This window comes from Carassius auratus, chromosome 21 (genome assembly GCF_003368295.1).
Source record: "Carassius auratus strain Wakin chromosome 21, ASM336829v1, whole genome shotgun sequence".
NCBI classification, from domain to species: domain Eukaryota; kingdom Metazoa; phylum Chordata; class Actinopteri; order Cypriniformes; family Cyprinidae; genus Carassius; species Carassius auratus.
This window is the reverse complement of record NC_039263.1, coordinates 12,169,131-12,185,540: the sequence shown is the minus strand read 5'-3', so window position 1 is coordinate 12,185,540 and position 16,410 is coordinate 12,169,131. Positions and strand designations below refer to the sequence as shown.

Genomic DNA, 16,410 nt, shown 5'->3' with positions numbered 1-16,410 from the left:
GTTCAAAAGTTTAGGCTTAGGCCTTTTTTTTGTAAAGAATTTAATATTTAAATTTTCATTGATCAGAAGTAAAGGTAAAGACTTGTACATCCCCACAATAAAAATACATGTTTTAAATATTTAAATATTGTACTTTTTAATTATCTATCAACTAAACCTGGAATAAATGTATCTTGGTTTCCACAAAAATATTTAGCAGCACAACTGTTTTCAACAGTGCTAATGCTTGTAATAAGAAATCTTTCTTGAGCATCAAATAGCATAATAAAGTAATTTTCAAAGGATCATATGACACTAAAAACTGAAATAATGGCTGCTGAAAATACAGCTTTGCCATGACCGGAATAAGTCATATTTTAAAATATATTCAAATAGAAAACTTACTTTAAATTTGTAATAAAATGTTACTGCAATAATTGTATTTTGGTATATTTAACAGTATTACTGTTTTTACCTGTATTTCAAGTAAATGCAGCCTTGGTGAGCATAAGACTCAGTGGTGTATGTGTGTATATAAACAATGAAAATGTGCAGGATTTAAATAACAATCACTGGTTCCTCACAATTTGAGGACTTAATCTTATGTACTATTTCTCAAAGATGTTCTTGCTGCTGGTGCCTTTCTCATTAACGTGTATAAATGATGATGTGTTTTGCTGATGGGTGATATTTCATACTTGTTGAGGTTTTGAAAGATGAAAATAAAAATAATACAAATGTCTTGAATTTAATTAAACACCCAATGTGGATTTTACTTATGAATATATTATCTCCTAGGCCTTTCTCGGTTTCTCAGCCGATTGCCTTCAGAATTGTCAAAACTTGTGTAAGACTTCATTATAATAATAGTAGCTTTTAAAGTAATAATTAGCTATCATGTGAATATAATATGAATACGTTTCTAGTTTGGTGTTGTTTAAGGCTTATTTGAGTCTGTCTAATGAGGCTGTGGAGACACAGAAGGTTGGGAAGCAGAGTAAAGCACAGTGGACTTGAGATATTTCAGCACCCTGGACAGCTCCAAAAAATGAGCTACTTAAATCGGTTAGATTTGCAAGACTATGTTGTGGTATCGCCATCTGTACTTCCATCTGTCTTGTTATACAGGTCCCGTGGTTGGATGGTTGGCATTGTAACTGCTCATTTTAAACCTGTATTCTTCAGTGTGGTTGCTCCTCATTTCTAAATGTAAAAATTCAGACAGGTAGCCCTGAATATATCAACAGCCTGTCTGTGCTTAAATGTTTAAACTCCAGTGTTTTCTCTCTCCCGCTCTCTCTCTCTTCCCTGATTTTGTACAGCAATTGTGGAGAGCTTGTGGGCAACAAATTGTTTTCAGCAATACCCAGTGGTTTACCACTAAACAACACTGTCCAAGCAAAGCTGTTTCTTTTACCAGCCATGAGAAAGCTTTGATTATTGTGGATTTATGTGCATGCTTGTGCTCTTCAGCATGTTATTTTGTATTGAACATGTGGACAGGATGTGGTTGTAGAATCATGTTATTGAAAATCTCTTGTTTACTCTGCTGTCCTGAAAAACATTAACCCTCTGTTATGTATTATTTTACCATTGGGTAAAAAAGAAAAAAGAAAAAAAAAACATTCAAATGTTTTTTCCCCTTTATATTTAAAATAAATACTTTTTTATTGTTGTTTCTCTCTGAATTTTGTTTAACGTTATTTTATTTACTTCAGGAAATTATTGCCTGAAGTAAATTGCACATCCTTCTTTGAAATATTAATGTAGTTATCTACATAATGTAGTATGATTCTGATAGTAAGGCTTAATTCATGGTCAGTCTTTTGCATTTCTGTTACTTTCTTACTCTGTTACTCTGTTACTGTTTGTTGCACTACCATAGCACTTTTTTTTTACACATTTTGACAGAAAATATGTAGAAAAACAGAAGACAACACACATATTCTGAGTAACCGAAATGCAAAACACTGACCATGAATTAAGCCTTATTATCAGAATCATACTAAATTATGTAGATAACTACATTGATATTTCAACGAAGGATGTTCAATTTACTTCAGGCAATAATTTCCTGAAGTAAATAAAATAACGTAAAACAAAATTTTACAGCACTACCATAGAGGGTTAAACTTGCTGCCCGTCAGCTGTGGTAGTCGCAATGGTTTTCAGTACATCAGTATGCATCTTATTGTTCAAGTATGCAAAGTCTGTAGCTTCAGGCACTTTATCTTACACAGCATTAGGTACTTTATGTCTCTAGCATTGTGTCTGTATGAAGTTACATTTTGGATGCACATGATTGATTTTGTATTAAGACTTAAATTAAAGGAATAGATCACCCAAAGATTAATTATAAATGCACACTCATGTCATTACAAACATTTTTAACTCTGTGTAACATAAAATATATTTTGAGAAATATCTTTGTCCATACAGCCATCAATGGTGAACAACACAGGTTTACTAATGCTCTTGAAAATATCTTTTGTTTTTATTTTTCAACACTGAAGTAGATATTTTCTGTAAATCTCACGTGATTCATTAGGTATATAACTAAAAAATGACAAAGTACAGTATACAGTTAAACTATTTGCAAAACAAACCATTGTGTTCATGATTATTGTAACAAAATATACCAACATCAAGCAGCTAACTGACAACAGAAGTCTTGTGCATTCAAGCCAAAAATGGCTGGACCTGCATTTACATTTTAAAATGCTTACAGTTTTCTTTTTGAGAGGGATAATGTAAAAGTTTGGAACGAGGAGGAATCCTGCAGTCAGAAGAATCTGGGTCAGAGTACTGGCGGATTAGAGCCGACTCTTTCCAACTCTCAATTCTTGGGAGAAGATTTGGACTCGGCCTCCATTTTGGTTTCTTTTCTTCCCCATCCACGATCTCTTTCACATGTTCTCTTAAGGCCTCCACTAAACCCTTCCCTAGAGAATCAATGTGTTAAGTGTATGTATGTAGGTGGCAAGGGTGCAAAAACCAAGTGCTAAAACTATAGAGTTTCAATTAACACTTTGCTTATTATGTTAGTTTCTCACATCTGCCCCCTTTTCAACTCACCATCTCGTCAACATTCTTCCAATTTCATACCCTTTATTTCATGTCTATCTAAACCTTTATTATCTCCCCTTCTCCGGCTGCCATTGGAGTACAGTATTGACAGTCAGGCTAATGGATTCTAAACAATTCTTTCATGTTCAGCTGTTGGTTTCAGCTCATAGCACCACAGAAATGCATGTAGTAGACTATTAGGAACAAAGGACTTCAAATGTGTTGCGTGTCAGCTCAGTATATTGAGTTGTTACTTCATGCTGTAACAGTGAGCACAGTTTCCTCAGTGACCCGAGCCCAGTTTTTCACACACTCAAAGGCAGGTTTGAATAGTGATGGAAGGGAGTATTGAGTGTTTAGATAATGGTATTGATTTCAGCAGTGCCTACCGAATGGCTCCATCTGTCCTGTGTAGGACCATTAGCACCTAAGCTCAGCCCATGTGAGAGCACGGTCTTGGGTTGGTCTTCATCTCTCAAGAGCTACCCACTCTAGGCTTTCTCCAGCTTTCAGTTCATCAGTTCCTCTTAACTAGGTAAAAATGTATTTGTCTGTTCTCTTTTCTCTCCCCAGACAAACATCCCATTCCTTCAGAACGTGCTGAGTAATAATCAGTTCCTGAATGCGACGGTAGATACACAGTTCATCGACGAGAATCCAGATCTCTTCAACCTCAAACCCGTGCAGAACCGAGCCCAGAAACTGCTTCACTACCTTGGTAACCTTTATATTCAGTATAAATATCCTCATAAAAGAAACTGTTGTTTTACATTTTAGTGAGATTTCACAATATCATTGTTTTTTCTAGGGCTGTGTGATAAATTGCATGTGATTGTCATGTGCATTTCGTCTGAAAGCACGTGATGGAGATTTACTTCTAATCACAGAACCGGCTTTACTGACGAGATGCGCATTAAAATCACATGTGATTTATCATGCAGCCCTAGTTTTACTGCATTTTTGATCAAATAAATGCAGCATTTGATAGCAGAAGATATTTCTTTTAAAAATAGGAATAACATAATGAAAGATTTTGTGCTTATGAAAAAAAAGTGTACTTTTCACCATCCCTGCTCTTTCTCAGCAGCCCTTTACTAAGTTTAAGTCAAGCCAAGTGCCAAAACCTTTTAAGTAACGTGGGCTGTGCAGCCTCGGTCCACTTGACCCATCCACTCAGTGTATTATACCAGCAGAGGTGGATTTGAAGCAGTTTGGACTATTTGTGTGTGATTGCGTTTGCTCGTCATTCAGGGCATGTTATGGTGAACGGCCCGACTACTCCGATACCTGTCAAGGCTAAGCCTTCTCCCATCGATCCGGTCATCCCACCAGTACCCCTCGGTGAGAAACACACACCATTTCCTTATCTTACATTCACATGCTGTCAGTTTCTCACACTACAAACCCAGCATAAGCTGCCTTTGCACTTCGTTGCTGTGTTATTTAATTGATGCACTGCAAAGGCATGAAGTAGAGTATGTTTACGTCTTTCAGAAGGTGGTCTTAATCCATTCTTCCCCCTCAGCATTTCATGAAGTTACCCATGACTCTATTATGAAGCTACATCAGGAGGAATGTAATAGACATTTATTTACAAAAGAGCCCCTCCAACACGTTTTCATTCACTTTTTTTTTTTTTTTACTTCCATCTTGGATGGATTTGATTGGGCATGTGCCAAGAGTGTAAATCAATGGAAAAATGACTTATATTTTTTGTTGTAATACTTTGTTTATTTAGATCCATGTTGTTGTGCATTTGTGTCTGTATGTGAATAATAGCCCTGATAAAAATAGTTGTTTTTTTCCTTTGTAGTCCTACGCAGTGTGGTGTTAGTGATTAATGTCTGTATTATTAATTGGCAGTTTGTTTGTTTGTATGCACTCTGCAGGTGAGCCACCAGTGGGTTTCAGGGATGTGCTGCTGAGAGAGGGTCCAGATGGTTTTGCGAAGGCGGTACGTGCCCACCAGGGTCTGCTGCTTATGGACACTACGTTCAGAGACGCCCACCAGTCCCTCCTGGCCACTCGTGTACGGACTCACGACCTCAAACGGATTGCGCCTTTTGTGGCCCACAGCTTCAGCAACCTCTTCAGTGTGGAAAACTGGGGAGGTGTGATTCTAGTTCTGCACTATTGTTTTCTTTCCTTCTCATGCTTTCTTTCACACTCTCTCCCTCCCTCTCTATTTTTTGCCTTACCGCTTTCTTGCATTCTAGCAGCAAACCCATCCCACCATTCTCCAGCTTGTCTCACATTTTCCCCTCATTCCAGCTGACAAACACAGATCAATTGTCTGTTGATCAAATACCAATGAAGCCAGGGTCTACAATTGAATCATCTTTAATGACTGTGTTTTAGTAATTTTAAGGAATAAATGTTTTAAAAAATAAATGCAATTCCATTGTTAAATGGTTTGTTGATTTTACTAATAAATAAGTTCAAATCTATATTTAAAAATATGTTTACACAGGCTAGGCACCATAAATCATATAATTGGCCTTTACTATTTATAAAACAGCTTTAGAAAGCAACCACAATTGGCAAAACACACAATGCATCTTTAGATGCATGTTTTCATATGAATTATGGATAAATTAAACCACTAAAAGCCATTTTTCACAGGAATAAAATATAAATATTAGATAAGACTCCTAAACTTACAAGGATAGTTAATCTAAAAAATTAACATTTTGTCATTAATTACTTACCATCATGTTATTCCAAACCCGTAAAACCTTCTTTTATCTTATGAATTTTTTTTATGAAATCCGAGAGCTTTCTGACGATCCATAGACAGTTTTGTTTCCACACAAAGTATTCTCGTTGCTTCATAACATTAAGGTTGAACCACTGATGTCACATGGACTATTTTATCAATGTCCTAACTACCTTTCTGGGCCTTGAAGTCAGTTGCATAGCTGTCCTACAGTGTCGGAATATGGAGGGTTTCAAATTTAGATTTTTAGTTTTGGTTTAAGACTTTTAGTTTTAGACTTTGTTTATAATCTGACCCAATGAACTCTCCATATCTGAAAGCTCTTGGATTTCATCAAAAAGATCTTAATTTGTGTTCCGAAGATGAACAAAGGGGTTTGGAACGACATGAGGGTGAGTAATTAGACGTGTTGATTTGGCAACTAAAATAAATTAAATAGAAATAATGAAATAAATTAAAGCTCAATAGATAATGTTAAGAAAAAAATAAAATGACAACTAATAAAAAAAATTAAAATGAGGACTGGAAATATTAATCTTGTATAAAACATAGTTAAATAATAAATCAATATATAAATAATACAAAATTAAACACTGCCCGTCTCTAACTACACTGGTTTAAAACAATTTAGCACCAAGTGTTTGAGTCACTAAATAACTTTGATCAAATAATATTAACCAGGATAAAATACTCTACTGTATATATATATATATATATATAGTAAATATTGCACACCCCTAATTTATGCTATTTAATTGATATAGTAATTTATTGATAAAAATTGTTTAAATAATATAATAATTGATACTTTTGACTCATCGATTTTAACAATGGTTTAAATGTTTTTTTATCATTTTATAAAACTTTACTATTGTGAAATCTTGTATCTGAACTGTAAATTATGCTTTTTATAGTAATCTTACAGTTTAAAATGGTAATATAGACATTGCCCTACCCCACTCATATGGTATTAATTTTATTTGTGAAGGTCTTAAAAAAGGTCTTAAAAAGTCTTAAATTTGATTTTAAAAGTCTTGCAGAAACACTGTTATAAATACTGAATGACTGATGCACACTAGATGTGTGTTGAGTTCATTTCTGGAATTGAAGCAAGGACTCCAATAGGAAGGTTTTTTACATGCTTCTTAAAGTTTCACATCTGTTCCACTTATGTTTATATCCTGATCCTCTTTTCTCTTCTTTTTTTTGGTCCGTTTTCTCTTTCTTCACCAGGCGCTACATTTGATGTAGCAATGCGTTTCCTATGTGAGTGTCCCTGGAAAAGGCTGCAAGAGTTGAGGGCTCTGATGCCAAATGTGCCTTTTCAGATGCTTCTGAGAGGTGCCAACGCCGTTGGATACACCAACTACCCTGACAATGCCGTCTCCAAGTGAGTCGTGGTATCTTAAAGCACAACCTGCTCACAGTCTGAATGAACTTCTCAAATGTTAATCTTTTAACGAACCGGAATCCCAGGGAATTGAATGTTCTGATTCAGATTCCACTTACAGCAATGAAAATTTTCATACCGTTAAGGAAGCAGATGAGGAATACAATTTGAAAATAATTAATAAAAAAAAAATGTGTGTGTGTGTGCAACTATTAAAAGGTACCTGCTCATTAGAGTCACTTGTTTATGAATTGCTTGCTTTGACTTTGCAATAGTAAATTCTTTTGCTATTACACTATAGATTCAGGAACAGCACAATTCTGCTGCTGAATAGTGACTCATGACAGAGTTTTTTAATATGGTTTTCCGCCCACTTCAGCGGAAGAATGCAGACATTACCGAACAAAGTGAAAAATCATTTGATTCCACTACTTGTTAGAAAAACCCTTTGTCTTTACTAGCTTTAGTCTTCTTCATTTGTTTCTTGCTGCCACTGATTCTGGCCCCAAGCACCATTCAGATGGCTTTTAATTCAGGTTAGAATGTGGCGCTGGGGAGCATTTTGTGCTCCTTTAATGGCTTTGTTTCAGACCTACCATAAAATGGCTGCTACTGGTTTCCATTCAGCATTTTCAGTGGCAAAATATGTACATTTAAATAAAAAATCAACTGACATTTTAATGGGCCCTAAATACTTGCTTAAATAAGGTAGGAGAAAAATTAACAGGAATGACACGTGTACATCATCTAAGCCTCCCCAAAGTAAACAAACCAGTGTTGTTTTAATATTATTTATATGATATTATAGTATTAAAGGGGTTATCCTCATTAATATCCTGTTAATCTTGAGTACCTATATAGTAGTACTGCATCCTTCATAACTCCAAAAAGTTTTTAGTTTTATTATATTTATAAGAGAAAGATAGTCTGTACCGTTTTTTCCCGGAAAAACATGAGTGGCTGGAGGCGTGACGTGTGGGCGGAGTTAAAGAATCACGAGAAAACAAACCATGGCTAACAGTCAGATTCAGCGTATATTTATGATCCAGAACAATAATAATAATATATGTCATATATATTTTTGACAAGGTTTTAATTTTATAGTTTTATGTTAAGTTAACAATAACAGCACTGAAACAACCAGCTCTTTGCTATATCGTTACTCATTGCATCATTTCCTGTTTTTGTTAGGTTCTGTGAGGTGGCTAAAGAAAACGGTATGGACATCTTCCGTGTGTTTGACTCGTTGAACTACCTTCCAAACATGCTCTTGGGGATGGAGGCAGCAGGCGCAGCAGGAGGAGTGGTGGAGGCGGCCATCTCGTACACTGGCGATGTTTCCGACCCCACAAGGCAGAAATATTCTTTAGACTACTATCTCAAACTAGCAGATGAGCTGGTCAAGGCTGGAACGCACATCCTCTGTATCAAGGTGGTTGTTTGTTTATTTTTTGTGTGGGATTTTTTTTTATCCATTTGTCTGTTTTGTTAACCTCAACTCTTGCTCACTCTTTCATCTCGACTGCTGTTCCCACTCTGCCTCCACCCACACAAAAAACACCACTGCATCACTGTCTCTGTTTGTTTCTGGTGCGCTTCTCTCACTTTCCTTTACGTTCTCCCTCTGTCTCTCCTCTCTGCAGGACATGGCTGGTCTCCTAAAGCCTGACTCTGGCCATTTGCTGGTGAGCGCGTTGAGGGACCGTTTCCCAGACGTGCCGATCCATGTGCACACTCACGACACCGCAGGGGCCGGTGTGGCTGCCATGCTGGCGTGTGCAGAGGCTGGAGCAGACATTGTGGATGTGGCGGTTGACTCCATGGCGGGAATGACGTCCCAGCCCAGCATGGGCGCCATTGTGGCATGTACCAAAGGCACCAAACTCAATACTGGTGAGGCTTGTCAAACTGTGAGCTGATATTCATTGTATTATATTACTATGTAATATCTAAATATCTAATATCTACATATCTAAATATGTAGTTAAGTTTAAATAGACTGTAGTGTTGTCAAAAGACCCGGTACTTCGGGAACCAAGTCGGGACTACAAAAATGAAAATGTTATGGTAACAGGTTTTTTTTAAGTTCCGGTGGTACCAAGTACCCGGTCAACCCGGTTGTTGATGTGCTATCCGAGAAGTGCGCAGATGCATGAAACTCACCAAACTACCAAAACACTTCAAAGACAGACACCCAGATCAAATTAAAGAGTTCAAGCAGGCAAGTTTAATTGTGTGTCCCATACACTGATTTATTTGTGGCGCCTGCCACAATATCAAAACTGACCGCCATAAATAGATTTCCCAAAAAGCTCTAACTTCATTGAATAAATATGAGCACTGCACGTGTTAAAGTCGAAACCCGAAGCGAGTTATTTTATATCACTGTATTTCTGAAGGAAACTGATGATCTTTCGAAAATTATGGATATCATTTTAATTTCATCTGGCATGTAATGCCTGAGCAGCATTTGTGATTACAGCCGTTACCGGGGAAACCTCTATCTCTCCTGTTCTAACAGCGCCTCCTGCTGGCAGAGAATTAATTTGAATATATATACCGCCACGAATAGACTGCAAGGCTGTGGGAAACACTACCTCTGATATGAATATTATTCAATATTTTAATTTGAATGTCAGATTGAAATGAACGCTGTTATTAGAGTAGTTAATCGTTAGCATAAGCGCAGTTAACGCTAATATAATGAACATTAGAATGAAGTTTCTTTAACTGTTTAATAATCCTGTAACTTTTATTAGGGTAAAAAAACAGGAGGACATGATGATATTTACTATTTTTACACAAAACAGGCTTTTAAATTAATTGTGAATCTGAAATATGCGTGTTAGAGAATGTACAAACGGTTAACATTGTGTCATATCAGTCAGAAAAGCAGTTGTTTTTTTTATTATTATTTTTTAATCTAACTTAGTTGTTATTCTTAGCTTTAAAATTCAAAAGCCCTTTCAAATTAAATATGTACACAGTTTGGATTAAATGAAAGTATAGTAAAAAAAAATTAATTAGCATGTTTTTGTGTTTTGCTTTGGTTCCGAAATTGGTATGGAAAACTGTGGATTTTCACTGGTGTTTATACAAAATACTGAAATGATGGTACTGTGACAACACTAATAGACTGATAGATGGACAGATGGATGGGTGAACTGGTTGATAAATGGACTTAAGTGTATGTAGACTAAAAGATAGATGGATGTGGTTATGTTTAGAGAGATGGATAGATGACGGTCGGACGGATAGATAGAACCATAGAACACTCCATAGAACAAGAGTATATTAAACGTTCATTATTTCTTGAAGACAATGATTGACGGGTTACCTGACAGTTCTGCATTAAGTGGGGTCAGCAAAACTGTTTGTTGCTGGCAACTTTGTCTCATCTTGGTTAGGACATGGCGTTAGAGTGATTTATTGGTTGTTTTGTTTTCCGTTGTCTTCGGTGCATGTAACAGCTCCTAATTTATTTTAGTTTGCCTGAGTCTCCATGATACAGCCCATCATTCATTTGCCAGGTCATGTGTTAAAGGGAACATTATGTAAACATTCTTCTTCTCTCATAAAAGCTATTTTCATAAACAAATACTCCTCATCCTTCTGCAGTCCTGATGCTCTCACCGCAACCCAAAACGCGCTTTGTGGCATTTAATATTCAACACACCTGCTTTACACTGTTTTTCAACTGCTGTGCCTCATATGCAAATGGTTCCCACACTTTCGTTCACTTAATTTTTCTTTTCCCTCCTTCATAATCCGGGGGCGAATGAGGTCATGAGAAGTCAGTTAAAAGAAGAAGCAAAGCAAATAAAGCAGGGCAGGAGTGGTAATGAAAGAAATGGGGAAAAAAAGATAACACCGCAAGGCCAGTCAGTCCTGGAAAGATGGAGAAGAGAAAGAAAATGATGTTGGGGCGAATGAAAAGAGTAGAGAGAAGGGTCAGAGTGGACAGACATCATTTGGATGTTGGTGTCTGACCCTTTGACCTTTCCTTAATTGTGACATTACTGTGGCTGCTGGTGCTTAACCTTCACTGATGAGTCTCGTGCCCCGGTGGGTCTTCTCGCAGTAGGGTGTGTGTGTGTGTTTGCGGCCAGAGACTTTCATTGTGGTCGGTGTGGGAGACCATCTGTCCAACCATGGGTCACTGCGTCACCTGCCGCTGTAGTGACCAACAGCATGAAGATCTGCTTCATTAAGGCTGCTTCATACTGCCACAGCAAATGTCAACATTTCTGACATCCTGTTGACTGTATAATTAACATCACTCAAGCAAAAGTGCTGATGTTCTGAATACCAACAAAGCTGTAATGGATTTGTGGATATTGTTTCTAGGGATTATTACAGGTACATTGCTATTATTAATCTGGTTGATAGTTGATACTAAAACGCAAATAAATATTTTCATCGGTAACACTTTAGAATAAGGTTCCATTAGTTAATGTTAGTTAACTACTTTCGTTAACATGAACTAATCAAGAACAATCCTTCTACAGCATTTATAAGTCTTAGTTCATGTTAATTTCAACATTTACTAATGCATTATTTAAATCAAAAGTTGTGCTTGTTAACATTAGTTAATGCACTGTGAATTACCATGAACTAACAATGAATAACTTTATTTTCATTAACTAACATTAACGAAGATGAATAAATACACTAATAAATGTATTATTCATTGTTTGTTCATGTTATTTAATACATTAACTAACATTAACTAATGGAACCTTATTCTAAAGTGTTACCTTTTCATCTTATGGTCGGTATTGAAATTCTGTAATGTTTCATTTAAAAAATAAAATCCTAATAGCCAGAATCAATCGTTTCAATTATACAAGTGAATTTAGGACATTAAAATGTACAATATGATTTATGGTAAATGAGCATGTACAATTTAGCCAAGGGTTTTTATGGATCTTAAAGAGTATTCATATGCCTTTCCACAGTTGAAGGCCTTAAAGAGCTCTTCATCTTAAATCAGAGCAGAAAGTCTTACATTCATAAGGTCATGGCATGCAAAAGAAAATATTTATATCTTGCTCTGTATTTTTGTTTTAAAATCAGGATACTTTTTACTTGAGAAAAAAATAACTATTAATTAAATGACTTTATGTTTGAAACCAAAACCAATATCTGTTAGTGGGGTGTGAAAACTTTTTCCCTTTTAATCAAGTAGATTTTTTTCTGAGCTCTCTGGCAGATATTTTTTCTTGCTTTTTTTTATCATTTTGCTTGTCAAGTACATTTATTTTTTTATTAAAGAATCTTTATTTACTATATATTAAAGGTATAGTTCACTTCAGCTGCTGGTCCCCGTTGACTTCCATATTATAAAAAAATAAAAACACTATGCAAGTAAATGTGGACCAGCAACTGAAGGTGAAATATCCCTTTAAGAGAACACATTGGTTAAGTGTGTTAGTTTTTCATTTTTCTTTAAATAGGGTCTTAAAAAGGTACTGTATTTTAAAAAGTCTTACATTTACAGTGGTCGACCAATATATAGCCAAGACTGTATATTGGCAAATATCGAAAACTGTACTTTTATTTTAACAGCACTAGGAATACACCTGAGTGCAGTCAGTTCTCTTATAAATTATATAATAAATGATAAGACAGATCTGTTAAACAGTTTATGAAAATGTATTGCAGCACTTTCCTTTCTATTATTAGTCAAATAAATGCAAACGCTATAGTATTTTCCCATATACTGTTGGTGTGCATTTGTCATTTAAAACAATGAATTTTGAAATTCACCAGCTTTACCAGAGCCAACTCTCACTGGATCTACACAAGCAACAAACTTTAAATTCTTGTATTAAATGAAAATTTACAGTGTATATAATGGCTTTATATTGGCCATCAACCACCTTGCATTCTAATGCCATATAAAGTAATGTATAAACAACACTCATTTTATTTGCTTGGAGAATGTGAACTAGCCTTTACATTAGCTCTCAGTTATACTGTTATTAATATATAGGCTGTGTAAGCTAATATAATTTGCATCTTAGACTTTCTTATTAAGCCACCAAACATTACATTAATAAAACAAGGAGACGTGAGCTGTGGCGCTCACAAACCGGAAAGCCCTGGTTGTGGTTTCTATGAAAGTCTATCCTTTATGTATAGATTCCACCTCCTCCTCTGGAGCTCCACATAGTGTGGGTGTGTGTCTTTGGCAGCACGCGACGCATCAGAGGAGGTGTTCACGCTTTGGTTGATTCAGTTTGTTTTATTCCCAAAAGATTCAGCCGTACCCCCCTCAATCTCACTGCCCCGTGTTTCTTTGGTTTTCGCTCCTGGAGGTGTTGCATAGGTAATTGAATTGTTTGGAGGCTCTGTGGCCGTGTTATTGCAGTCTCTGTCTCTGTTCACGGTTTTGGCGCCATATGCATCATCCAGTATTAATCACCTGTTTACAGCTTTTTAAAACAAGCTGCTGTATGTGTTGATGTGAAGAGAAAGAGACAGCGCTGACAAACGCTCGATTCTTATTACAGTACTCGCAAGGCAGCGCTGTATTGATATTCCCCCAAAATTCCATTTGTTCTCTCCTCCTCATTATTTATCTCTATATAACTGTACAGACACCTTTACACAGCAAGCATCATGTTACAGTATGTGTTGATTCTCATGCACAGCTGATAAAAAACAAGACCTGCTGAGTGCTATGACAACCTGCAGTCACTCTTTGTCACTTATGTAAAGTGGTAAAAAAAAAATTTTCCAACACAGCTATTTTGTTACAAATCTAGTTCATTGCACTTTCTTTCTTTCTGTTGATTTATGTATCATTTTTGTATAGTTTTTTATTCTTTGTATTGTTGTATCGTTCATTCTTCATGTATTGTTCTAGCCTTCCTTTTTTCATTTCTTCTTTTCATAATCTATCCATCTATGAATTTTCTAAAATTTTTCTGTCTATCCATCCATCCATGAATTTTTGAAGAACTTGTCCATCAATCATTTATTTTTCTTTCCATCATCGTTGGATTTTTCTATCCATAAATCCTTCCATCCATTAATTTTTTGTTTCATCCATGCATTCATTTTTCTTACCATATATCCATCCATCCATCCATGAATTCTTCTTTCCATCTATCCATCCATCCATTAACTTTTCCATCCATGAATTTTTCTTTCCAACATCCATAAATTTTTATATTCTTCCATCCATTCACGATTTTCTCTATTTCCATCCATCAATTTTTCATTTCAACCATCCATCGATTTTTGCTTTTCAATCCATGCATTTTACTTTCCATCTATACATCCATCCATCCATGAGATTTTCTTTCCATCATCCATGAATTTTTCTATCCTTTCATTCTTTCATCCATGAATTACTTGTTCCATACAGCCTTCCATCCATTCATGATTTTCTCTTTCCATCCATCCGTCTGTCCTTTTCCATCATTTAATGAATTTGTAAAACACAAGATAATACATAAATGTTGTCATATTGACAACTAAAATTTCATCTGGTTCCCTATTTAAGATGTATTTCCACAATAAATACAGAATTAAAATGATGAATAAATTAATGAATGATGACACAAGATGCGAGTGAGGATTTGTTGTTAAATGAGAGATACCAAGTCTGTCTGTCAGACCACTTATCAGTCCCTCTAGATGGATGGATGGATGGACAGATGGATAGATATAACATCCTGTCATCTTCCAGTTTCTCCTTCAACTTTCTCACTAACCTTGTCATTTTTTTAATCAGCCTTTCTTGCTCCCTCTATCAATCTCTCGTTGTCCTGCGCAGGTCCCTCTGCTTCCTAAAGTATCTCTCTTTCTCTCTTCTCTTCAAGCCAGTTCATCACGATAAAGGCCGTGTGGCCAGAGATCAATGCCTGGACTGACTGACATGTGCTGATAGATTGGTCTGCATGGGGCGAGCTGGACACAACGCTTTTACACCGTAACATCAATAGCGCCTAATAGCCTGTAGTCAGGGTGGCAGCGAGTAGGAGAAGAGAAATGCATGCAAGCTTGTTTTATGAAAGTGTTATTGTGATTTCCTCAGTCATTCTCCAGTTGTGCGCACACACGTTCGAGCGTATTTGTTCGTGTGTTATCTTTTGCACTGGAAAACTATTGTGATCAAAGCGTTGGGCAATTAGTGAAGATGAGGGAGCCAAATGAGCATGTGAACTCTGTTGCAAGTGGCGCGCCTCGTTGATTGATTAATTGACTGACTGCTGCTGGTAAATGATGAAGCCGTGAGTGGCAGGAAGCAATCTATGCTCCGCCACCAATTCCCTGCTTCTACCGCATACAGGCCCCTGTGTGCCGAGCTTTCGATGACTGATTAAAAGCTTTGGAAGAATGCCTGATTAGCTGGTGCCGTCTGTTAAAGAGACGAGGACGTCCATTATTTTTGATTAAATATTAATGTCAGATAGTCATTTGTTGTGCTACTTGTTCTCCGATTGCGTATTCCTCTTAGTAGACTAATGATCTCTCCTCCTGTCTTTCTTTCTCTTTCTCAGGCATCACTCTCGAGAAGGTCTTTGACTACAGTGAGTATTGGGAGGTGACCCGAGGCCTTTATGCTCCGTTTGACTGTACTGCCACCATGAAGTCTGGGAATTCTGATGTCTACGAGAACGAGATCCCAGGCGGCCAGTACACCAATCTCCACTTTCAAGCGCACAGTATGGGGCTGGGGAACAAGTTTAAGGAGGTGAAGAAAGCCTACGCGGAAGCCAACAAGCTGCTCGGTGACCTCATCAAAGTGAGTAATTACCCCTGTGTTTTGGGAGATCACATTTTCTTTATTTACATATTCAAACCTATTTTTAGTTATTTGAGCTCTAGTAAACAGGGTTTCACCTAACAGTCCCGTTGTCCCATTTGTAACAAACTACATCCATAAATCTGGATTTATTAATTAGTAGCAAAAAAATATTACAGCAAAAAAAAAAAGGTAGCAAATACTGACTCCTATGAAGCATTGTGAATATGTTGTGTCTTCTTACACTGTATACTGTGTACATTCATTCATCATCTGAATTTTTTATAATGAATATACATTGTAAACTTTTTTACTTTAAATCAAAATTGGCTATGTTCTTGTAATCCTGGTTTTGCATAGAATTCTTTCAAATAAATCCTTTTGGAGAAAATTAATGCTTCCAGAACCAAGGATACTGAAAAGTGTGCCGTCACTTTTACACTATTCAGTGATTGTCAGACGAGAAATCAGGTCAGCTCATTTCTTATGAAATGTCATAAT

General features: G+C 36.4%; 1 protein-coding gene across 1 annotated transcript in view; it reads left to right on the top strand.

Moving 5' to 3' along the window:
• pcxa (pyruvate carboxylase a) overlaps positions 1-16,410 on the top strand; it is a 119,152-nt gene that overhangs the window by 94,935 nt on the left and 7,807 nt on the right. The window contains exons 11-17 of the mRNA XM_026196014.1: positions 3,619-3,763; positions 4,297-4,386; positions 4,935-5,156; positions 6,995-7,151; positions 8,343-8,583; positions 8,795-9,044; positions 15,665-15,909. Coding sequence (XP_026051799.1) covers positions 3,619-3,763; positions 4,297-4,386; positions 4,935-5,156; positions 6,995-7,151; positions 8,343-8,583; positions 8,795-9,044; positions 15,665-15,909 — 1,350 coding nt within the window. The remainder of the gene's footprint in view (positions 1-3,618; positions 3,764-4,296; positions 4,387-4,934; positions 5,157-6,994; positions 7,152-8,342; positions 8,584-8,794; positions 9,045-15,664; positions 15,910-16,410) is intronic.